Source organism: Tauraco erythrolophus, chromosome 27 (genome assembly GCF_009769465.1).
Source record: "Tauraco erythrolophus isolate bTauEry1 chromosome 27, bTauEry1.pri, whole genome shotgun sequence".
Taxonomy (NCBI): domain Eukaryota; kingdom Metazoa; phylum Chordata; class Aves; order Musophagiformes; family Musophagidae; genus Tauraco; species Tauraco erythrolophus.
In genome coordinates this window covers 4,298,718-4,323,782 of record NC_141491.1, presented here as the reverse complement: position 1 = coordinate 4,323,782, position 25,065 = coordinate 4,298,718, and the positions used below count along the sequence as shown (strand labels likewise).

The following is a 25,065-nucleotide window of genomic DNA, read 5'->3' as shown; positions in this document are numbered from 1 at the left end:
GCGGAGGCGTGGTGGCGCTGTCTACGCGGGGGGGAGCGATTCTGGAAGCCGAGCTGCGCCGTCTGCGTGGCGGGCGCGCCGTGAAGCGGCAGGGGGCAGCCACCGCCTCCCCCGCCCGGCGGCTCTACGCCGTTTGCGTAGCGTGCCCCAAGATGGCGTCGCGGTCGTCGTCGTCGGCGGTGGCCGGAGCGCTGGCAGCGGCGGCGGAGAGGCTGGAAGTGAAGGGAGGGATGAGGCGGGCGAAAGGCGGCAGCGCGTAGCGGGCGGCTCCCGGCCTGCGGGAGACAGAGCGAGACCGAGAAAGAGACTGATCGCGGGGAGGCGGCCCCCCCCCCCCCCCCCCCGTCCCCTCCGTCCTTCCCCGCCCGCCCCTCGCGGGAGCTCCGGCGGGTCTTTCCCGGCGCCGCTACCCTGCCCGCCCCCGCCGCCCCCGCCCTCTAGGCCGCGGGCTTCGCCGTCCTCCCCCCGCCTCCCCTCCGCCCTCAGCCGCCCCCTCGGAGCGGAGGATGATGAAGCTCAAGTCTAACCAGACGCGCACCTACGACGGGGACGGCTACAAGAAGCGGGCGGCCTGCCTGTGCTTCCGCAGCGAGAGCGAGGAGGAGGTGAGGGCCGGGGGCCGCGGCCGGCGGGGGGCATGTCCCCCCCACCGGGGGCAGGGCTGGGGGCGAGGCCGGAGACCCCCGCGCAGCGCCCGCCGCCCCCGCAGCCGCGCGGGTGTGACTCGGTTGCGGCGGGATTTTTTTTTTTTTTTTTTTTCCCTTAGGTGCAATTAAGTGCCGCTGGGAAAGTTGGTGTTTCTCCCCCGGCTTTGTTTTTCCGCGCTAAACGTGAGGAAAATAAGGCGGAATGAAACGCTCGTGGGGTGGTGGGACAGGCTGGCGAGGAGGGTTGTGGCACGGGGTGGGATTTGGCAGTGGAGCGGACCCACCACGCTGGCAGAGCTTCAGTCCAGCACATCACATGAGATGGGAGAGGAAACCTGACCTTGGATTTATAAAAAGACACTGGGATAAAAGGGGAGTGATGGAGTGCCAGGAGCTGCTGTCCAGAGAGGCTGGGAGGAAGTGGGAATTAAAGGTAGATCGGTCAGTTTAGGGACGGCCGCGTTGCTGAGTGGTTGTGTCGGCCCTGAAGTTAAAAAGAGAAACTTTTACCCAGATGTGCATTTTTCACTATTCTTTTTTTTTTTCATATTTTCGCAGCGCGGGCTTGTGTTATTTAGGACAAGCTAGGCTGCAGGTCTTTTTTTGCTGCTTCTGGAGTCAGGCATGCTTCATTTCATTTACTGGTTCCTGAGTGGCTGTGCTAAAGTCTTTGTTCTCCTGATTATCATATTTGTAGCTACAGGAAATCGGAAGGGAATGCAGACAGTTCACTGGAGGAAAGTAAATTAGCATACCATTCAGTTATTATTTAACGTGGTGAAGGAGGCTTGACAAACCCTTTGTAGCTGTGCTGTCATGGTGAAGAGTGTCAACGTTTCGAGCATAAATGGTCTGAAATGAAAACAGTATGTTTTGGTCCTTCCCACTGACTTTCAGGAAATTTATGATGGTTTGAACTAACTCTGAAGAAGAATGTAATTGTATTGTGTAATGATACTGGGGCTAATCAGCACGGGTGGTTGAATGCATCCGAGTTTCCTGATGCGATTTTACACAATTTGTGAGGCAAATGTGGTAATTTTTCTCAGGAGTTAGATGCTTGGCCGCGTTCAATTACAGCATGGTTGAAGATGGAAATGTAATTTTGACAGCTACCTGATGCAGTCCGCTTTTGACTGGTTTTTAAGTGTTTATTTTGCAGCTCCTCAATTTGCAGTGTCACACAGGCTCCAGCTTACCCCACGGCGGTGGTCTCTTACGTCTTCAGGCCAGTGGGATCTGGTGTCCAGAGCTCGTAATGGTGTCGGTGACACAAAGGTTTGTTAACGTGGCAGTTTCACAGTACTGACCCAGGATGGTTGAAGAAGGAAAAGTCAACTCATTCTAGAGGCATGTTAACTTAAGACAAATTTGTTTCAGTGTAGGTTAAGCTGGTTTGGTTTGTTTAAGGTTGAGCTTTAAAGCCATTTTTATGTCAAAGTTGTGTCTGTGTCGTGGCTCGCAACGACTTTAAGTGGATTGAAAATTTCGTTGGTGCAATTTGAGGCTTTAGTTTCTAGGGAGGACCTAGAGCAGGAAAATCTGTTTCCAGTTTCAAAGGCAGGAGCTGAGGTGGCTGTCTGCCTGTGCTAATTGTGCCTTGTCGTTTCCACGGATCTGTTGCAAAGGCTGCAAGCGAAGCTCTGGACAACTTTTTGTGCATCGGGGCAATGGAGGTTCTCACTTGAGCATCATTTTCTCACTGCAGCTTTGGTCACTGGTAGTGTTGGGCCTTGTCTCTGGTCTCCCCAGTAAAATCAGGTGGGGTGTTGTACTGTCCTGTGACACATCGAGGAGCACCAACTGCTTTGTAAATGATGCAGCATGGGATGTAGGTTGATGGGTACATGCACGTGTGTAAGTGAGCCACAGAAATAGTGAATTACACTTTTGGTTTATTTCGAATCACCTCTCGAGGACATCACGCAGCCTTTCAAACACCACATTTATTGATGATGTCTGTACACTTAACACAGAGCTGAAACTGCATCCTGTGTGCTCACCTCTTGCACCTGCTGCAATAGCCAGTCGTGAAGGGGACTTCTGCAATAAATGCATCTGAGAAAGTTACTGTCGAGTCACACCGTGCTAACCTCATACACACCAAAATGGACTCCTTTCACCGATACTGCTCCTGCTCGTAGCCAAAAGGCCTAGAAACTGATTAAATTGTGCTTGTCTTGATTATGGAAATCAACAAGCAGGAAACTTGGATTTTTACTAATTTCTCTTTCTGATTATTTCTTAAGTGAATTCTCATTTGTTGGCATTTATTTAAACTTTTAATTTGAGAGAAGTCAACTTGTCTAATCTCATTGCTACTTGCACTTTTTTGATAACGAGAAAGGTGTTATCAGTGCACATTTAATTATATAGTTTAACATCTGTGGAAGATTTCTTGTTTTTCTCTTGGAGAATAATACTTTTTTTTTGTGCTACTAACATATTTTATTATTGATTACTTCTATTGAAACACAAATTGAGATCTATTTAAAAGGCCTTTCTGGGGAGGGGTGGGAAAAACAGAACCAAAGTGTGTGAGTTAAAGATCTATTAAAAGCTTACTGTTTAAAAAGAAAAGAAAAGAAAAAAATTTTGGTAAATAATTTAAACTTTCTATATTAAAGTATTGTTTTTTTCTAGGGTTGGCTATTTCTGATTACTGTTTCTTTTAAACACTTAAGAAATAGTAGATCTTAGCTCCTGTCTTGTTTCTTCATTTCTGCTTTGAATTTAAAAAACATTTTTTCCTTCTTTTTGAACCCCTGATTAGTTCCTGAATTAACAATTTTGTGAATGGACAAGAAGAAATAAGAAAAATTCTGTTTACACCTACAGAGGAGGCTACTTTTTTCTTTTCAGGTGTTTACTCCCTAACTTTTCAGTTGGTTGATTTGATTTTCTTTGAAATCTTAGCAGTCAATGGAGATTGCTAAACAGCATGTCTTTGGTTAGGCATTAAATTTGCAAATAAAGAGTCTTAACATAATAACACTTACTTTGTTTCTTTTTTAGTTTTTAAGTGATTTAATTTTTCCTTATGCTACTTGAGGTAGCACATCTTCTCTGTATTGTGTTTGAAAGCTACTGCTTTTGGACATGGAAGAAGCTCTGGAAGGGTTTTGGAAGACCAAATGGTGTCTGAAAAGATGTCTTTGTTGTGTATTCCTTTAAAAAGCAGTACAGGGAGAATTCATTGAAACACGAATCTCAAACGGAGGAAAAAATCCATTTCTTAATTGGGCTGTGAAGGGAAAAAATCTCTATCTGTGGTGTTTAATAAATGTCTCTTTGGGCAGGAGGGAGAACAGGGCAATCACCAGGATTAATTCAAAGAGAGTGTGAACAGACTTCAAAGGACCTTTTGGCCACGGAACGCCAGGACTCTCCCATTTTCATCTTTCCCAATGGAGTAAACTCCCTTGATGTTTGCTGCTCCTGCAGGAGTGGGGAAGGAGAGTGTGCGGATCAGGAGATCCCGAGTCTTGTGCTCTCTCTGAAGTCACGCGTGTTCCCGCTTGTGATGTTGGCGACTCTCAATATTGCTATTCTGGTGTTATTTTTAAATAACACAAGTGTTGTTTGTGCAGACCAGCTGTTTCAATGAGGAAATGTTCCAGAAAATTTCACTAACGTCTTACTATCATGAAGCAGATGGAAGGCTGCTCAGTGGCAGCATCTCTGTGTTATGTTTGAGCAGAAATAACAAGGAACCATGTGGCTTTAAGTCCGGCGCTGGTGTAGCTGCAGGTTTAAGCATGCCCGCATTGTATCTGCTGAAAGGACAAGCTGCTCGTTAACAACTGGTATTTTTAAAGGCTTTTTTGGAGGAAATGCCTTGGGAAGAATAAGATCCAGGATTGGTAGTCTTTTCTCAATGGTGAATGAAGTCTATATTGAGATGAGAAAAGAGAACTTTCACGCGGCGTCTGGTGAGCGCGCTGGCTCCGCCGCCCCGCGAGCGCGCCAAGCCCATACGGCCACCAAAAGCTACGTTTGTGTAGCCCACAGCGGCCTCGGCTGGGGAAAGTCATTCGCATGCAAACTAGCCTTTTTCTTCTTGCTTCTCCGGGGTCAGTTTTAAACCAAGCTGCGATGCAATACAGCAGTTCTCAAATTTGAACTGTGGACTGTGCCGGTGATCACACAATATTCCCGGGCCATCCTTTGAGCGTTTGCTCCAGTATAAAAATAATAACAGTTAAAACCACTTGGGGCACTTCACTGTTGGGATGTAAAGGGAGCCCAGCATCATATGATCATCATGCTTTCCATGGAATATAGTCTCAGAATCTCTGTTCTGATGGCTCAGCTTGACTCTGAACGATCCCCTCAACTACATAAAAGGATTGTGGTTGAAACCAAATAAAGTTCTCCCTGTCTGTTCCTAACATCACCGCATCTCCAGTAGGATATAGGCCAGTTTAGAGATAATTGTCTTGCTTCTGCTTCTCCTGTCCCTCTCGGTTGTGCTTGTAGCTAGTTTTCTCCAAAAGCAAGAGTATAAACCTCTGCAAAACCTAGCATTCATCTTAAAAAGTGTTTTCTAGCCTTCTCATAAAGGCAGCTTTCATAAACTGTTTTACAAGCAATTCCATGGGCCCAAACTACAAAAGAATGAAAGTTGTTAAATTTTCACTTAATTTACAGGAATTTCTGTAAGCTGGTGTGAAACTGAAGAATCGAGTCAGTTTTGTTCTGCTGCGGGTCAGGGATAGTGATGGATAGGGAAAGAGGAGAGAGCGTACTGTACCCCTGGCTTCGTTGAGAAGGACCCAACAGCGGTGGCCGCTGTCTCTTCTCCTCTGCATAACACTTCTCGGAAATCCCTGTCGTCTCACATTCATGTATTGCCTGAGCACAGGCTGTAGCTGGTTTTCCTGCCTTTCTCTCCTCACTCTGTGTCCCGTCTTCCTCGTTTTTTTTTAAAATTCATGGTCAGTTCCCTGACTTGGTTCATCTCAGCACCCTTCAGACAAGCTGTCGAAGCATGAAGGCAGGTACGAGCAGTTGGGGGATGTACCCCACTGAGACTGCTGCCACAGGACCTAATCTTTCCATGGATGGTCTCTCAAGGTCTGGAAAAAAACACTCTTTCCCTTCTCAATCGAAGGAAACGATCATTGGATTTTATCATTATTTTTTTTGAAATAAGGAAAATTGTCCTGGCTTGCATACCTTGCGATGGGGTCGCCCAGAAGAACTGAGTAGAGCAAAATTAGGAAACTCATAATTCTACCTTATGAATAGTAAATATCATTGTTCAGATATAATATCCAGCAGTGGGAAGCAGGTACTCAGTGTCTTTAAACAGTAGTTCTTTCTCCGTCCAGCTGAGAGACTGACTGCACAGACTGGTCAAGGATCTTCCAAATTTTGTGCGTGTTTATAACAGAATTTGTGTCTCTGTAGCCGTCTTTGTTGTGCGATGGATAGCACACACTAACTCTTTGTTCTTAGAAATTCCACGTTGACATGTGAAATTCAGAGGGATACAGTTACCTACTGGGTGGATGTTTTGTTTGTTTGTTTGTTTGTTTAAAGATGCTTCCCGTGGTATGAATGCTACTTTAACTCGAATTGACTTGGGTGGTTGCTTGTGTAAATAACATATAGTGATGTTATGGGTGGAATTAACTCCTTATATTTGAAAAGCTTCTCAAGAGTTTTCGTGGCTGTAGGGTTTTTGAATGCTTTATTTTATGAATAGGACTTGTTAATCAAAACAATAAGTGACACCGAGAGTCATTTGGTTTGTGTAAAAAGACCAAAATATTCCATTTTTCAAATTTTTCATTTCCCTTTAGAAAAAAAGGCAGTTTAAAAGCTAGCATTCCTTCTGGAAAAAGTCAGTCTGGACGAGTTGTGTAAGTACGGAGTGGCCAACAAACTGGTCTGACAGGCAGATACAGGTTATCGGGTTGGGAGTCTTTCTCTGGGAGTGTCTCCTTATCAGCCCTTGGCTTCTGGGACAGGCGGCTGCTGGTTCAGCCCTTCCAGCCATTTTCTCCGTCCCGGCATGCTGCAGATAATTTTTGGGGTTATCTAAAGCATCATTTTGATGGAGGGAGAGGACTCCGGATCGTGGTGCTCTTCAGTAAGAGTTAAGCAGTCGCTCTAAAGTCACAAGAAAACTGTAGCAACAGTAATATGACCCGTGGTATTTGGAAGCCAGAGTAGCGGTGCAGTACGTGATGGTTTATTATTGTTATTCTAAGAAGTGGCCTGAAAACCAACATGATTTTCTTAATTTTTTCCTCTATGGTGCAATCCAAATGCTTGAAATGACTTGAACTTCTTCCAGCTCACCTCTTACTCCTCTTCCAAGACTTGTGCTTTACTTTGTCGGGTTCTGTAGTGTGAATAATTTCCCCTTCTACCTTTCTATCATTAATTTCCTGCTTCCAGTTTCTAGGTGCAGCTTTGTAGGTTAAATTGTGTTATGCAAGGTGCGGGTGTGTGTGCAAAAATACCACTTGTCTGAGGAATCATGTGCTGTTGAGGGACAGTGAGGACATGCTGTTGTGGTCAGGATAGGGTTTTCCTGTGGCTTGCTGTGGAGGTTGTGTGTATCCTTGTCTTCCTAAAGACATTGTCACGTTAGAGCCGGCTGTAGCCTGGCTGACCACAGGCTGTACTTGGTACTACTATGTGCTAACTTCGGAACGTGCCCTGAATAGCAAGAGGTGGAAGCCTTGGCATATGTGTTGAGACCGTCCTGTGTTAGTAGTTTGGCAAAATCACAGAATCACAGAATGTCAGGGGTTGGAAGGGACCTCAAAGGACCATCTAGTCCAATCCCCCTGCCGGAGCAGGACCACCTAGATCAGATCCCACCAGAACATGTCCAGGCGAGTTTTGAACATCTCCATAGAAGGAGACTCCACAACCTCTCTGGGCAGCCTGTTCCAGTGTTCTGTTAGCCTTACTGGGAAGAAGTTCTTCCTCATGTTTATGTTCCAGCTTATATCCATTTCCCCTTGTCCTATCATTGGATGCCACTGAGAAGAGCCTGGCTCCATCCTCGTGGCAGTCACCCTTTCCATATTTATAAACATTAATGAGGTCCCCCCTCAGTCTCCTCTTCTCCAAGCTAAAGAGACCCAGCTCCCTCAGCCTTTCCTCAGAAGGGAGATGCTCCACTCCCTTCATCATCTTTGTGGCCCTGCGCTGGACTCTCTCAAGCAGTTCCTTGTCCTTCTTGAACTGAGGGGCCCAGAACTGGGCACAATATTCCAGATGCGGCCTCACCAGGGCAGAGTAGAGGGGGAGGAGAACGTCTCTGGACCTACTCACCACACCCCTTCTAATACACCCCAGTATGCCACTGGCCTTCTTGGCCACAAGGGCACATTGCTGGCTCATGGTCATCCTGCTGTCCACCAGGACCCTCAGATCCCTTTCCCCTGTGCTGTTCCCCACCATTTCAGTCCCAACTTGTACTGGTACATGGGGTTGTTGCTAAAATGCATGTTGTGTTGTAGTGCAATCGAGGCTGTGTTCCCGACGGGTCAATTAGATTAATTTTTGCAAGGCTTTGCTAACCACAGTGCCTCTTTTTCCCCTCCTGCTCCTCTTGAGCTCCGTTTGTCAGCTGTTCTTAATGGGTAAAGATGGTTCGATGTGATCAAACTGAGATCCCAGTTTTGTCAGATATAAAAACATGAAGTACGGCAGCAGTAATACATTGGGATCGTGAGAACGTTTAACTTTGGGTAAAACATGCAAGGTCTTTATCATGCTGGGCACAGAACTGCAGCGGCTGCAATATCCTGCCTGGTCATAGGGCACTTCGGAGAGTCGCAGCGCTGAGCTCCAAACTCCTGAATACAGAGACTCTTATAAAATTGAAACTTTCAAACAAAGGCAGATTGTACAAAGCACTGGAGTCGGCCATCTTCTCCACCAGTCTCACTACAGCGTGTTGTGAGACGTGTTATGTTCTGATAAATAACGCTCAAGTGCAAACGAGCTTAGACGTCAGGAGGTTTGTGCTTTAGTCGCTGTGCAAAATACATGATTTTGTGGCTTAATATTGATGGAAAACCTGAAAGAAGGCGCAGAGGCTGTTTCAGTAGCCAGGAGCTATAGATTGCCTTTTGGCAGCAGGATGCTGGCTGGGCCAAAACCCGAGTGTTTAACATCTTCTCTGCTGTTTCTTACCAAGTCTGCCAGCTTGATTGTCCTTAGGCTGGCGTGTGTGGGTGGGATTGTCTTTTCCTGGAAGCCTGGAAGGTTCACAGCTTGTTTTCTGGTGAGGTTGTAGCCTGGCTTCTAATAATGCTGTAGCCCTTTTCATCTTTGCTGTGATGCTTCTGTGGAGCCTCTTTCTAGGAATGATCATGCTCCTTATGGTGGAGCTACTCTTGTTTTATTTATGGGTGGTGGTTGTTTAAATCCACCGTGGCATGGAAGAACCTGGGAATCCCTCAATCTCCCTTCTGTTAAGTGAGAGTTAATTCTCTGCCTTATTTTGGTTGCCCAGTTTTTGCTTTGCAGAGCACCGTTATTTCTGGGGAAAATAAAAAGAAAAAAAAGGGGGAAAAAAAACCCCTGATATGAATACAACAGATTTGTATGTAATTAGGTTGTTTTAAGGTCAGCATTTTGTATCAGGGACTCCCAGATTTATCCTGGTGGCAAGCTCTTTTCCCCTTTTCCCATGGAGCTCCTGGCTCTGCGTGTGATGGTGCAGGCAGTCTTAGATGTTTCCTGTCTCCTCTGGAGGAAAGTTGGTAGGCAGCTCTAAATTTGTTTGGGTTTTTTTTTGTTTGGTTGGTTGCATGCTGCTTTGAAGGTTGCTTACCACGGAGCCCCTGCTGTAGACTTCAAACTTTGCTTATTTTTCTAACCTTTCTCTTATTTCACTGATCGTGTGGGAGAGCTGCTCCAGGGCTGCCTTGTGCGTTGCCCAAGCGGCTTGTGTTGCTCATTTCCCTGCTTGGAAATGACATAATTGTCTTTCAAATCCTGGAAAACAGAACTTGGCCATGCGATGCGATACCTGCAAATGCTTTTCCAAAAAGGTTGCAAGACTTGGCTCCTAAATCTGCTCCCAAAATCCCTACTAAGCCAAGAGTCTCAGTAGCCATCTTAGACACAGTTGCCTGGCAAGAATAAAATGGAAATGCCAACCTTCCTTTGTGTTTTGGCCTATTTTTAAAAAGTAAGTAATTTTTGCTGTATTTTTAATTACTGTTTTGATTAAAATATCTTCATTAGTATGTTGTCGAATGAACGCTTTTATGTAATAAAGAAGTTAATGAACAAAAATTTAGGTGTCCAGGGCATAGGAGCTACCAAGCAGTCCTTTAAAAAAAACCCAACTGTACTCTTTATTTTATAGAATTCAGTTGTGTTGGAAAATGTTCGATCTAATTGAGCAATTGAATAACATTTTTGACATGTTATGTTGTAAAATGAAGGTGTAGTTCTCTGTCTTGGATTTTTGGTGTGATTTAGCCTTGTGCTCTCTCACCTGTTTGTTCCGAAACTTAGAAAACCTGACCTTGTTGTGACAGAAGTACAAACCTGCTCAGCTGGTATCTTCGCTTCTCCAGGTATTTTGTGTTCCTCTGTCCAGCTGTCAAAGGGAAGAGGTTTGTGCTGGGAAATGTATTTCTCATCTTGGAAACAACATTCAGGCTGTTCCGCCCAAATATTAATGCTTTTCAGAGAGAGGTGGTGTTTCAGCAGATCTCGTTTTACTGGCTTTGGGGCAGTTTGTAAAATATCTGAATGATGTTGCCTTGGGAAAATACGGATTTGGATTATAATGGCCTTTTTACCTGATCCCTTTGAATGGATTGCATATATTGGGACACAGGGTTTTTTTCAGATGTGTGGTTTTTTAAAACACAACCGTGTCTCACCCTCGTTTTGAACTTGATGCCTTTGTCTTGGGAAGGCTCATTGGTAGTAATATCCTGTTTAAAGTTGTTTTAAAATAATGACCTTGTAGGGCATGTTTCCTGCTCTCTCTTGATGGGATTTCCTTTTATTAAACAGGAAATAGTCTGATTACATTAAAGTGTGAGAATGACAGGTTTTTCCTTCCCGGCGAGGGTTGTTCATGTTAATTCTATTTAGAAAGCTCTCAACTACCAGAGCAGCTGAAGTTAATTTAGTTGCCTAAAACTATTGTTTACACCTAAAAGTTTCCTACTAGTGTGTTGCTAAAGCATTGTCTTAGTCTGAGCAGTCCAGCAGGCTTTCCTGTAGAAGTCTTTGTGCAGGGATTTTCTCAGCAGATACTTTTTCTCACAAGTGGAAGGTGGCAGGAGTTCAGCGGCACGAAGTGCGCTGTGCTGAGTTTCAAAGATCTATTTCTGCAGCTTTTTTTAATCCTTTTTTTTTTTTTTTTTTTTTTCCCCTTTGGGCTCGGACTCTGGATTGGAATCGGAAACGACAAAGATGCTGCTTCCTTACCTGGCAAGAAAACGTTTTTTTTGAAATGTCCATTACTTTTCTTTTAACTTTATCCTCGGAATCACCTGCTGACCTCACGTTAGGAATTTCAGTGCAAGCTTTTCTCTGTATAGTGCTGGTAACGAGTCAGGACGAAGTAAAACTCCTGTAAGAGGCAGAGGTCAGCGGAGTGCGTGTGTGCTGAGCCTGCAGTGGCTCAGTAGTGGCAAACCAGAGGTGGTTGCTGGTGGCGGCCCACGGTACGAGAGTGAGCCTTGAAGGCTCAGAGGATGAAGTTTACGTTCCCTGTTTAGGCATGGCTTACTGATGGTGTTTTATATGGATTGGATGTCTGGGGGAAAGGAATTCTGTTTTCCTCCTGAAGCAGGCCAAACAGCACGGGATGTTACTATGAAGTACAAGCTGTTCCATTGCAGCCAAAGCCAGAAGATGGGTCAGGTAGTAAGCATCTCCATTGGGAAGCTGCAGAATTAAGGTAGCCCATTCAGCTTAATTCGTTTCTAGTAAGCATTGTAATTGCCTTGATTCAATAGGCAGTTTGGGAGTGCTCAGGGATTTAAGTGGGCTTGGTTGATAATTAATGTTTCTTCTCGAACTGCAGGATTGAGATGTGGGTTCTGAGGGAAGCAGGAAGAGGAGGCTTTGGGACATTATTATTGGTGGGATCCGCAGAAAATTGCTGACACTTGAGAACACCGAGGTTCCAGACTTAGGAAAGGTTAGACCAGCAGTTGCCAAAATGTTTGTTGTGACCTCCCTTCAGTTTCTGCCTTAAGCTTTGCTGCTCCTGGTTTGAGAGCTGTGGTTTGGACCCCCACGACTGCTCCATGTCTCCTCACCCTGGCATGTTCTAGTCTGTTGGCCACCCTCTTTTCCCTGCGCTGAGCAGGTGTGATCTGGGTGGCCCTGGAAAACGAAAAACCACTTTGCAGGGTGGTCGGTTGGCAAATGAGAATTTTCAAAAGATAGAAGATCTGGGAAACCCTGGAAATCTTAGGCTTGTTTTTGTTTCTGAAGTTTAATTTTGAATTCTGCAGGTAGGTTTCCTCTTGATAATTAGTGCAAATCTTTTTATATCCTACTGGTGAATCAACATTTACACAGTAAAGCCTGGGATTTTAGTGTCTTGCACAGTTTAGCTTTGAAATGTCTGATTGAAACTGTTACAGCTGGCCTGTAACCTAATTGGACTGGTATGTTGGAAAGTTTCTGGAGCAAGTCGGTTTGGCTCTGAGCTTTGTGCCAGTGAAATGATGAAGTATAGCATGATGACTCTAATGAACAAGCTTTGTTTAGAGAGCTGAAAAACAGTATTAGTTTTGTTTTTAGTTTCCGTCTCTGCTCATGGATGTATTGCAAGTAGATTCAATAAGCACAGTGTCTCGATATTTGGGAAAATTTTTAGGCAGTTGAGATTGTTAGTTAGCTTTTTTTTTTTGTTTCTAGAGGACAACAAAACAAAAACTGAACTTATACAGAGCAGAATTGCGCTGGAATAAAATGTGTTTTGAGAAAAACTGCCACAAAGCATGCTTATGAAAAGTTACTCTTTTGAAAATGGATGAACATGGCTGAACCATTTTCCTGATTCAAAAAAATCTGTCCGCCTATGCAACCTTTTGGTAGGGTTTTGAAGTGGTTTAATTTAGGCTTCTATTTGGCTTATATTTCATTGAACAACCTTGTCTAAACCAAAACTAGCCAAGTGCTGGCTCCGGAGCTGAACTCTTTGGTACCTGCTGCAAAAGAAGAGGCAGACAGGGAAATGGAAAGTCTTTGTTGAAAGAATTGCACGCCAATATTTTAGTGAGCAGTTACCTGACTTGGACATGTGGCTAGTGTCACAGCAGAGAGGGCAAAGTTAAATCAACCTACTTCTGCAAAGGGTGAAGGTGCTGTGAGCAGCTTCTGTGCCATCTTACGTCGTTGCGTGATGTGTACCCCAAGCTGTCAAGGCTACGTAGTGACTTTGGGTACAACAGTGAACTCTTACGCTGTAAGTATCGTGATGCTGTATCAAATAGCAAATTGTTGGTTTGGTATGCAGAGGCACAATTTATTCTGCGATGTGTTGGAGCAGTGAGAAAGTAATGACTGAAATAATTGGGAGTGTTGGAGTGCCTCAATGTCACCGATAATGTAGTTTGCAGAGCTGCCTGGAGGAGGCTAAGGAAATTGTCTTGGAAAAAGTGGACGATTTTCAAGGACTCGCGTTGGCTTGTGTTTTGTTTGTTGTGTTTGGAGGTGTGAGAGATGCAAAGACAACTTCTCTTCAGCTGGGCTCTGAGAAGGACCGTTGCTTTGAGTTTATACATGAGCTGTGCTCTACTTTCTGCAGGTGCTGCTGGTTAGCAGTAGTCGTCATCCAGATCGATGGATTGTCCCTGGGGGTGGCATGGAGCCCGAGGAGGAGCCCAACGTGGCCGCTGTGCGAGAAGTCTGTGAAGAGGTGAGTGCTTGATGAGAACGGGAGCTCCTGGACATTTGCTGCTGATTCTTAGCCAAGGCTCTGGGAATTTTTTATCACTCTTGCTTGTTTTCCTTAAGGTGAAGAGGAGTATAGAGTCCCTGTTGATATCTACATCATACATGGGAGGGAAACTGGAGTCCTAAATAAAGATAGCATAGGAATGTAATTAGGCCTCTCAGTCGGAATGAGCTTTTCCTTACCTGATACCTTAAACTGAAAATAGATAAAGTTAGACTAGTCATTTCAGTCCATATGACAATACTTTCCATTTTGTTTTCTCTGGATGAAGAACGGTTTCATAAGAGGACTTCAAAAAACAGCTATGCTTTTGTGGAGCTATCTAATGCTTGGGTAGAAGGTAGAAATAAGACCTTATGAGCCACTAAAGACACGCCAAATATAGGGACCTCAGTGTGGTTTGGTCTAATAAATATGTTGAGTTTTATGTGAATGAGACAAATTGATCCTAAGAATTATAAGTAACAATTCCTAATGTGTTCATGGTTTTGGTTTTTACTTGAAGCTGTTTCAGAAAGGGGATCAAGTAGCAGATCAAACAGATTAATGGTCTGAATGGGGCTGGAGGGACAATTTTATTCTTCATAAAGAATTTAAAGCCAGCAAATGGCAGTTGACTGCCGTGTATGTAAAACATGTCTTTGGAATTCACTTCTGAGTATTATCGAATGGGAGAGATGCTTGGATTCAGAAACGATTAGATAATTATATATGGATGACCAAGTAGGTTCACAGTTATATAAGGCAGGATTAAAAACGCTTTCAAGAGGGTTATAAATCTTTGTGCTGCAGAACAGAAATCAAGAGCTAATTGATGGGACTTGGGAGGAAGCTTCTCCAGTAGCTGCTTTATTTAATTGTCTGGTATATGAAGGTTTTTCGCTGAAGTATTTGGAAGTACCTGCTGCTGTCTTAACAAAATGCTGAATATTTGGGCCTCTGGACTAATGTAATGTGGCAGTTCCTGAGCTGTGTGTTTCTCTTTGGATGTTTCTGTAATCTAGCAGTTTATCAGAAAGATAGGAAAGATTACGCTGTCAAAGTTTATTTTTTTAAAATGTCTTTAGGTCCCTCTAGCACTGGGGATTTTGCTTGCAAATTTTGTTTCCAGCTTGTAATGCAGCTCCTGCTTTTTTAGCAACTGGGCAATCTTTCAAACACATTACAAGCCAAAGTGAGTTTAACCAGAACAATAGAAATATTTTTAGCTGCAGACTCCTGCTTTACAACCCAATCGTTATTAATAATTAAGTTATTTGGTACAGAAGTCAAGGGTTCGTTCGGGAGATGCATATGGCTTCGCCTTTCAAATCCTTAAAATAAATCTGTATCGACCCTCCGTTCCGCGGGCAGCGCCTTGGAAGAGTCACTCCCTTTCCATGACAGCTCGGGGGCTGGAAGGGAGCCTTGGCATGGGCTCAGTCTGCAGCGAAGGAACTGGTTTGGGCTGGCTGAGATAATCCCTGCTCGCTCAGCTGGTGTTCCCTCGCTCACGTGGACCGGTGCCGAACGGGAATGTAATTCAAACTGTGGCAGCCTGGCAGGGTTGAGTCATTCCCAGCGAAGCACCACTCCACAAACACTAAACATGGAGAGCCCCAAAAGCAGCAGGCTTATCCCGGCGGCCAACCTCCGCGATACCTGGGAGAGTGTGGTGGGAAGGCAGGGTGGGAATCTGAAATGGAGCTTGCAGATGCTGTAACGATAAAGGCTTAGAGCAGCCTGCCCTGTGTCTAAAATGACTAGAGCGCTCCTGCAGCGGGTGATGAGGGTAGCTGACGCGGGTGGAAGGCTGCGGGGCGAGCTTTTAGGCGTGCAAGACCTTCCTCAGCCAGGCTCGTGTTCCAGTGTGCGGCTCGCGACCCGCACGCGAGATCACAATTTACATCAATTAAGCTGCAGAGGGACTTTTTACAAGGGCGTGTAGTGATAGGCAAGGGGCAATGGCTTTAAACTGAAAGAGGGGAGATTTAGATTGGATATAAGGAAGAAATTTTTCACTCCAAGGATGATGAGGCACTGGAACAGGTTGCCCGGAGGATTTGTGGATACCCCTTCCCTGGAAGTGTTCAAGGCCAGGTTGGATGAGGCTTAGGGGAATCTGGTGTAGTGGAGGTTGTCCCTGCCCATGGCAGGAGGGTTGGAACTAGATGATCTTTGAGGTCCCTTCCAACCCAAACCATTCCATGATTCTGATTCAACTGCCTTAAGCTCGGCCAGCTGTTTGCTGTAAAACAGTGCTGGGGATGCGCGTGCGGGAGGGGGACGCTGGTTGTGTGACAGCCGTAACGCTGGAAAGGACTTGTGCACCCAGTTTCTCAGCCTGTGCTCTCCATTTGGCAGAGGAGGTGTTTTGGCAGAGGAGGTGTTTTAGCAGACAGCTGGGCAGCGGGCGTGCGTGCTAACTGGTATCCCTGTTCATCCGGCCGTGTGAAGCTGGGCTTTTTCAGGTAGGTTGTAGCTGACGCCGATTTCGAGTAGGTTTGAGGGCTTTGCTCCTCTCCTGGGACAGGCGTGTCTGTCCCTTGCGAGGAAAGCGAGGTTGGCTGGGCAGGTAGAGTCTGCTGCTTGTGTTGGGAAAGGGAAAATCCACTTTCCTTGGTGTCAATAAACAGAAAGTAATTTTTGTTGTTAAGAAGGTGGTTTGCGTGCTGGATAAAGTCATGGAAGAAATTTGTGGACTTTCTTTCACTGCCTTTGGTATGCCTTTTCCGTTCTAATAAGAGACAGTTGGAAGAGCTGGGAGGACTCATTACCCTTTCAAGATTACAATGGGCTGGTTTTTCTCAATTCATTCTTTTTTGCATGGTATGCATTTGCTTTTTAAAATACGCTTCCCTAAACCATAACCTAATTTATGTTGTGGCAAACTTCTGCATTCACATGTTTCAGTTTTACCACGTATCTGTTTGACTCGTTGCTGGAATAATTGTCATGTAAAGAAATCTGACTTTTCTCTCTTTCTGATTTCCAAAATTTTAAAAGACTGTTCTGAAAATGAAACGTGGATTCTGAGTGAAACGTGTGATCCCTCTGTCCCAGTTTGAGCTAGAAGTCCTTGTCCCAGTTTGAGATAGTCCTTATCTGTATGTATCTGTACCAGCAGAAGTATTAAAGGAGACAAGTACCAACACTGTTGTCTGCATAAAATTTGAAGTGACTTGAGTTCTTGGGCATTGTTTTTAGACCAAGTGGCAGTAGACAAGCACACTAATCTGAATGAGCTCAACCTTTTCAGAATAAACCCACTTATTTCTGACCGATTGTTGAAAATTACGCAGTCAGCCTTATACAGCTGTAAACTCCAGGTACGTTCTAGGGTTCACCTTCTAGAAAAATGGTGTGTGCCCTTTGAAAACAGTCAGTAGCACCAGTGTAGTATGTTTTTTTGCTTCTTCGTTCTTGGATTTTTCGCTGTTGCATTCTCTCCCCAGAATTAATTTTATGTTAGGAATAAGAGGGTTTTTTTATGGGTGTGAGCAACTGCTGAAGAACATGTTTTAGAAATAGATGCCTTAAATTAAACTTCTTATGGAGAGACTTTGAAAAAAGCCTCCACGTTCATCTGTTAAACCCAAAGGCATTTCTTTTGCACTTACAGCATCTTTCACATCCTGACCTTTAAATACTTAGTAAATGTCAAGTTTTATAAAATTACGGGAGTGTTAGTTGTGCTTTCTTCATGAGAATCAAAAGCCGGATAAGTTGTGCTTGATCTGTGATCAAACAGGCAATTGATGCCGATATCAAAAATAGTTGATCGTGATAGTACTTTGATCTGGTTGCTAGACCTCTTTTTTTTTCTTTTTTTCATTCTTTTCCCCTCTTAAGCATGCTTTATAAAGAATGTTTAGTGTATTTTTTATAGTAATTTAGAATATGAATATTGATATCTTTCAGCGCTAAAATAGGAAGTGTTTTGTTTTGGTTTTAAATATTGCAGGGACCATGGATGAGTGACTGAGATGATGGTGTTGAACATTTCCTAGGTTTAGTAATACTCAGTGCAAATAGACAGCAGTGAACTTGGTCCACTCTTACCCTGTGTACTCAAACCTCATAAAAATGAGTGCAGCGTCTGAAAGTTCTTCGCTCCGTCATGGTGTTTCGTTTCTGTTTCACAAACGTAAAAGCATGTATCAGTTGCAAGGCAGTAAAGAATTAAATGAATAAATAGAACCCTCTCTGAGACACAGCAGAGACAGCAAGAAAATTTGCCTGGCAGGTCTGTAATTGGCGCCTTTAGAACTGTCTAAGCTGGCTGTCTTTGTGGGTGTGATTTACTACCTTCAGTACTGCAAGTATTAGAGCAAAGATTTGGGTGTTTCACCACAGTCCTCTTGCCCAGCAGTAATCTGTAGTAGATGCAGGCTTTGAGCCTAATAGAGCAAAGAAAAATAGCTGAAATTCCAAGCCACGTTTTCCTTAGCTCAGATGGAAGGAAATAAAAGCTGTCCCTAGGAACAGATGGTGTTGCTGCAGGCTGCTTTTTGCATCTGACCCCAACTTATTTTCAGCTTTGAAACCTGAACCTGCTGTTCTTGGATGTCTCAAGTGATTTTTCTTTATTAAAACAAGTTGTTCCATGAGCAGCAGAACTAGTAAAGCTTCATTTCCTCCAGATTTTCCTTCCTCGTCCTGAGCGCCTGGCCCACCCCTGCGGGTGCGCGGCAGCAGTTTGAAGCCGTGTGCTGGTTTGGGGCAGTGGGCTGTCGCTGTGACATCCATGCACTCTTGTCTTTTCCTCTCCTGCCCTCTCCCTGTCTGTCCTCTCTTACACCTGAGTGTGCCTCTCCCTGGGCAGCACTGTCATCGGATTGATTTGCTTTATTTTCGCGTCTGCGGATGAAGCAGTTGGTGCTGGTGCTTTCCTACCCCTTGTTGATAGGTTAATAGTGTCCTCCTAGGATGTGCGTGTATTTTGAGGGTTGCAGCACGGGCTCCGTGTATTTTGAGGATTGCAGCACTTCTGATGCTTGGTGGGGGACCATGTGCCCAAATAAATCGTGCTGTCTCTGCCAGACACGCACTGGCGTGGCCCATGAGGGCGGAGGATTCTCAATCCATTTACTACCAAGGAGAAAATTCCTGAGTCATCTGGTGCAAATTAAGATTTAGATCCAGCTTCAATCCTGGATGAGCCCGTGACTATGCTTTCAACTTTCCAAGAAAATGCTCGTCGTCCTGCCGTGAGCATGAGTCGGGAAGGTGCTGGGGGGGTGGCCTGTAGGAAAGCAAGAAGTAGGGAGCTTGCCCAAAGAGGAGCCTAGCAGTTTTGTTGCTTGTTATATAGCTTTCTTTGTTAGTGATAACAGCTATAGATTATTTTCTTGGGTGTCTTGGGCAACTTTTATTTTAGAAACTTGTGTGAGACACTGAATTCCATGTTTGCTTGTTCCATTAAACGAAGTACGTGGTTGTGCAGAGACTATGACTTTCCTATTTGTGTGTGAATGAAGTGATTTATCAAAAACAGGTGTATAGCAATCCAATCCAACGTGTTACATGTCCTATATTTTGTCTTTAAAATCCCTGTACCAGTAAAACAGGATGAGAGAGCCACTGGTCTGCAGGACGTAATGGTTGATGTGCTTGGCAGTCTTTGTTAAGGACTCTCTTTATAAACTCAGCCCATGGTTGTTGAATCAGACCATTACTTATGTCACCATTTACTACTGCATGTGGTAAATTCAATCGAGTTGTCTGATGACAATTCAACGTGATTTTCCTACAGCACATGTTTGCCTTGGCGTCGCTTTTTGGGCCTTTTTGGAGAGGGCAAGACCAAGCAGAACGGAGAAGGACGGTCTTGGTTTGCAGGCAGAGTATGTTTCGGCCGCATCTCTGTTTAACCAGAACAGAAGGAAGGGCTTCTCACCTGCCTCTGTTGCTTCGAGCACAGTTTTTGGAGCTGGGGATGAACTACTTGGGAGGCTGGTTGTGCAGAATTCATGCTTAGTTTTCAGGCTGGCTAGTTGTCTGGAGATAAATTAGTTTCTAGTCAGGCTTGAGAGTTCGTTAAACCCTCACAACATCATCCCTGGGTTTTGCTTAAATACCTCTGTAGGTCCGTAAAGAGAGCAGAAATTCAATATCATTCTTCAGGAACAAGTGAAGAAAATTGGCTTAAGACAGTTATTTACCTGAAACATTTGATTACACATCACCTTTTAATATATTTATGTGTGTACATATGTTATGAAGGTGGAAGCCTTGTGTTCCTCTCTGTGTTTGTGCTGGCTGATTGATATGGTTGCTTATCTACCAAACAAAAGAAAAAAAAGAGCCCACCATTCAAGGCTCCTGAAGGAGTTCTTAGAATGAAATACATCTGAATTGTTTGCCTTCCAGTTCACTCTTGAAGGAGATTAGTCCAGGTTAGCCCCAACAGTTCTGCAGATGAGGGGGAAATCACTCATCCACAAAGGTCAGACCCAGTTATCTGTCCTGGCCACGCTGGTGCGCGCACACACGTGTACGTTGACCTTCCTGGAATTGCCGTTCCACTCCAGAAATAGCCTGGTGGTTAACAGTCAGTGGCCCACCTATGGGCCAAGCAGAATGTCAGAAACCCTGAGGAGACAATACGTTTTGCATCCAAATCCAACATAAAAGATGGAGCTCACAAACTCCCTCCTAGAAGTAAAGCTCAGGGAGCACGTTACAGAAGGAATTACAGATTTCTGTGAATGCTTGTAGTAGAGGGAGCTACAAACCCTTTCCTCTTGGGGCAGTTCTACTATCGTTAGAAGCAATAGTGAGGTGTCCTCGGGCTGTACTGTTTGGTATCTCTGTGTTTTCATTCAGTAGGCTAGGAACTTAATGAGGAAAATCTTTTAATTAATAGAAGTTCTTCCTTCTGAAAGCGTATGACTGTTCGGAGCTGAACAAGCAGGAAACGGTGTATCTCAGCTGTTCAGGACAGAGAATCTATCTGAGCATTAAATATTTAGTTGCCCTCACCCAAACATATCATTAAAAAAAATGAAAGCCTGACATAATCAGATCTATATGTCTTGTCTGCAAGAGCAGAGACACTATTTTCCTGAACTGTCAGGATGTGTTCCAGCTGCCAGAGACACAGCCGAATTACCTTCCAGCCGTGGCTGTGTCGTATGCCAGATTGTCTGTGTTGTTTCAGACCAGTTAAGTCACGGAGCAAATCTCATCTTGTCTGTAGCACTTGAGGTCCAGCCATTTACAGTCATGAAAAGAAGGGAATGTGAATTACTGGGGAAAAGAAGGAGGGGGCAGGAGAGTGGGATGGCGTTTTGCATTCACGCGTGATGCAAGTCCCAGCAAGGCGAGGCGAGAAACGGCACTTGGAGATAGTTATTGAGCCACAGTGGTGAGTGGATGTGTAAAAAGTGACAGCAAATGAGATCAAGTGAGTAAATCCTTAGTAGTATTCAGATAGAAGACAAAACCGTTGCTTAGATCTTCTTTGGATTTGTGTCTGTGCTTGATGCAAAAGTCTTCTTTCAGTGCACTCTGCGTTTTGTGGTGTGTCAAAAATAGTCTTGTTCCTGTTGCAGAGGCCACGTTACGACGTCAGGAGTATTTTATGCTTATATTAGCTTGCTTCAAGTGTGTGCAGAATGTCCCTGCAATACCTGGTATTGTTGCTCTGGTGGTCTAAGTGGATGTTTAATACATACTTTGAAGCTATTTTCTTAAACTATAATTTTAAAGAGATAAAACTGCTAAACCCGACAGCAAATTTTATCCATGCTTAGACTGTAATACCTTTAGAGGAGATTCTGGTCGTTCAGGGTATACCGGTACGCAATTAGTAATTCATCAAATAATTGGTTTTTCCTCCAGATTGAATCCAAAATGGTTTGAATATAGAAAAGAAGAAAAATTTCTGGGAATGCATGCATGGTCAGAGCTCAGGATACATTTGTGTCATTTTTCTTGTGACCATGTTGTTTTCAGGTTAACAGAAATTTACAGCATTTGCTTCCTGTCCTAAAGGAGCTGCTCCTGCACACAAATAAGGAAATATGTACTGACCTGTTGTTAACCATGTTTTTTTTTCTCGTTGAACTTTTCATAGGCTGGAGTGAAAGGGACGTTAGGAAGATTAGTGGGAATTTTTGAGGTAAGTTTCAGACATCGAGGCTGTGAAATTCCGATGCAAAAGATTGTCTTGGAGTAAAAATCACTTCCCAGTTTGTCGTGAACTAGGTAACTTGTTTGAGGGAAAACTTAAAACTCTCAAATAAATAAAAATGCATGTGGATCTTTTCAGGGATAATGATCGTTTGCCATCTCCCCTTCAGTTTGAAGTCTTTGGTGATCACACAGTGTAACAGCATATTCTCAGTGCCCTCACACCTTTCTTGCTGCCACAAAAGGCCACCCACCAGCTGGGGAGCAGCAGCTCCCCTTTGTTCTTACACCTGCAGTCACCCCTTGCCAAACTGCCCTCTGCAACGTGGTGCAGCCTCTGGGCTCCTGTTAGGAGTGTGGCAGCACCTGACGAACACTAGAGAGATGCACAGTCAACAGGTACCACACAGAGCTCTTCTTACAGGTGCTTTTTTTTTCCCCCCACTAACTATTTCAGAGTTGTGTGAAATAGATAAAAATCTTTCCTGTGTTTTTTTTTTTCCAGCTGAGGAACTGATTTGTAAGCATATCCATCCCCCAAATACTGCCTTACGGATTAGGAACTAGATTTTTGGCTGCAATCCCTATTAATGCTTTCAGACCTCTCATTTAAAACATAACGATTTTTAAGAACGGCTATAACGTGAGAGAAACTGCACATGAGGTACTGCAGCGTCGTAGTGACTTGCAGTCACCATGTGCCCACCTGCCTTTTCTGCTTTGGTAGCTCTGTTGTTATTCTGTTCCTTTTCCTTTCTAGAATCGGGACAGGAAACACAGGACATATGTTTACGTACTTATCGTCACAGAAGTGTTGGAAGACTGGGAGGACTCTGTCAGTATTGGTAAGCTCTTTGTCCCTACTAGCAATAACTGGTTTGATGCAGACAGAACACGTCAGCTTAGGATCCTTCTGGCAGCTGAATCCTTGTGAGAGTGGTTGAGAAAAGTTTGCAGTGGTGTGTCCTTTGGTTGCTTGGGAAAAAAAAAAATTGTGGTCACATCGATGCTTTTGTGACCTCCGTGGCCCAAGAGAAGTCAGTTCAGCTGTACAGCAATTTTGTGTTTTAATTCTTGCACTTCAAGATGCTGAGCAAAGAGCATGAGAGGTGTCCTTTCCAAGACTACAAGAAAATAGATGTGGGCAGTGTGGTTTCATCATTCCCCGTTATCTTTTGAAATCTTTGCCTTTAAATCAGATTCTGAAATGAAAGCCAACCTGTTGCTCTGCATGAGGTTTGTCAGTAGCACTGTACCACCTGTAACTTGACTTTCTTCAAGCTGTGTATGGAGGAGTTTTTTATGGAAAGACTAAGAAATGAGTGCTGTCCACCAAAAATTCAGGTTCACTTGCAAATTGATTGAAATTGGGGTGGTGGTTGGTGCATGTCATTGTGGGTTGTCTTAAAAATGAGCGTGACTTGAATAGAAATGCAAAATAAATGTGGGGTTTTTTTTTTAAATTAGGAAATGCAAGACTGGTTTGTTTGGGCAGTGGATGTACTGCCCTAAACAAATGCCTGTCGTGGGGATAGAGGAGTAGTCGTTGTGGTGTTTGGAGTGGGTAGCCCTCAAGATCAGATAATACAGAGAGAAAATTTCCAGTGTCTTTTGAACTGGCACTTTTGCAACCCAGTGAAATTATTATTGCTGCATTAGCACACGTGGTAACGACTGGAAGCTAATCAACTACAATGTTTTAAAATAGAAAGGATAACATTGTGTTGTTGCATCTACTGATTTTTCTTTTTACCCACAGGAAGGAAAAGGGAATGGTTTAAGATAGAAGATGCCATAGAAGTTCTGCAGTATCATAAACCAGTGCAGGCCTCCTATTTGAAACCTTGAGGCAAGGTTGTTTGGCAAACAACGGCACTCCTGTCATGACCACGACGTACTCTGAGAGCTCCGTGTCTGACATCAGATGACTGAAGACATCCCTATGAGAGGAATTTTGGAAAACAGACTGAAACATGGATTTCCCTCCCCCTTCCCCTTTTTCACATGCCTCCTCTATCAAACAAGGCATGGGCAGCAGCCTGTGGCAGAGTGAGTGTTGAGAGTGCTGCAATTTAGTGCAAGGTGGGATTATTTTTTTTGTTGGCTTTTTTTTTTTTTTTTTTTTTGCTTTTTTGGATATGTATTTTGTAAAATACATTTTGTGCATGAAGTGCCCCTTTCCCGTTACAACGCTTCCATGGCCTGGCGAGCGAGGCTGCCAGTTTCACCTCTGCCTTGTGTTCTGAAGTGTCCCGTTTGTGTCATCCCAGCCATAGCCACACTTTTTTTTTTTAAATTAAAAGACTTCAAATGTGAGATCAGCTCTTTAAGTCTTAGTCTGTACTGTAAGGTGCTGTTCAGACCTGTGTGGTGGTCACTTTCAGCGCATATGTATAAAACTTTTTTTAGGTGGAGAATCTAACATTTTAATTTTGAGGGAATTTTTTTAATCCTGGTCTGCTTCTGAAAAAAAGGGTTCATAATTAATCTGTTTGCCTTTTGTTCTGTTTTTTTAAAAACACATATTCTGTGACAGTGCTAGTGGCTGGGCCAGTTTACTCCCCGTTCAGTATCTTCCAATTTAGTGCAGTGACACTTGAAGTCGAGGGCAGAGTTTTGATCACCTGCAGACATCCCTGCGGCTCTGTGCTTCTCCTACAGCTTCCGCCAATGCATTTACATGGAAGTGAAGCAAAAAGGAGTTGGTCTCTTAACACTTGGCCAAAAATAGCCTCAGAAACGCTACAATAGAAACTGAACTTCATTGCCCGTGGTAGGAATCAGGGATTCAAGTGGGGTCGAAGTCTGACAAACTGGAGCGTCACTCCCCGATGCTGTTGCGCTGATCCTGCTGCGTTCTGCTGATGTCTCTTCTTGTCCACATGCCTTATACTGTGCTGAACTGGATACTTGTAATTCGTGCTGAAGCATCGGATTGGACTTACTGAGTGGTTACTGCACGAACCCCTCGGCTGGATAAACCGTGTCTGTCCCTGAAAAGAAGTCCTGGGGGAAAAATTCAGGTGTTCAGTCTCTTGTCCTGTGGTTCTGCAGCGCTTAAAATTGCACCATGGAGCATGCTCAAAATGTTTAAACTCTCCCTCTGTGAAAGGTACAGCTGACTCCGGAAGCAGAATTCCTAGGTGGAGAAATACACCGTTTAATAGGATAGTTCCCCTGATGCATTGGCACTCTTCACTTTTTTTTTTTGTTGTTGTTGTTTTTATTGATGTAAGTTTCATGCTGTCTTGATTTGCCAACATGTTGTCTAGTTGGGAAATAAAATGGGAAGGGTTGGGACTGGGAGGGTGGGTTGGGACAGGTACAGGTTCTGGGAGGGGCATTAATTAATCCCTGGCTTGGGACAAGAAGTAGTTGCTGAATTCA

General features: G+C 44.1%; 1 protein-coding gene across 1 annotated transcript; it reads left to right on the top strand.

The window, feature by feature from the left end:
* The first annotated feature begins 455 nt into the window (after positions 1–455).
* NUDT3 (nudix hydrolase 3) lies at positions 456–24,095 on the top strand. Its single transcript, XM_086627468.1, is given in 6 exon segments — positions 456–605; positions 13,414–13,524; positions 21,623–21,667; positions 22,439–22,523; positions 23,438–23,512; positions 23,515–24,095. Coding segments are annotated over 6 exon segments (507 nt in total). The 5' UTR covers positions 456–506; the 3' UTR covers positions 23,607–24,095.
* The last annotated feature ends 970 nt before the right edge of the window (positions 24,096–25,065 follow it).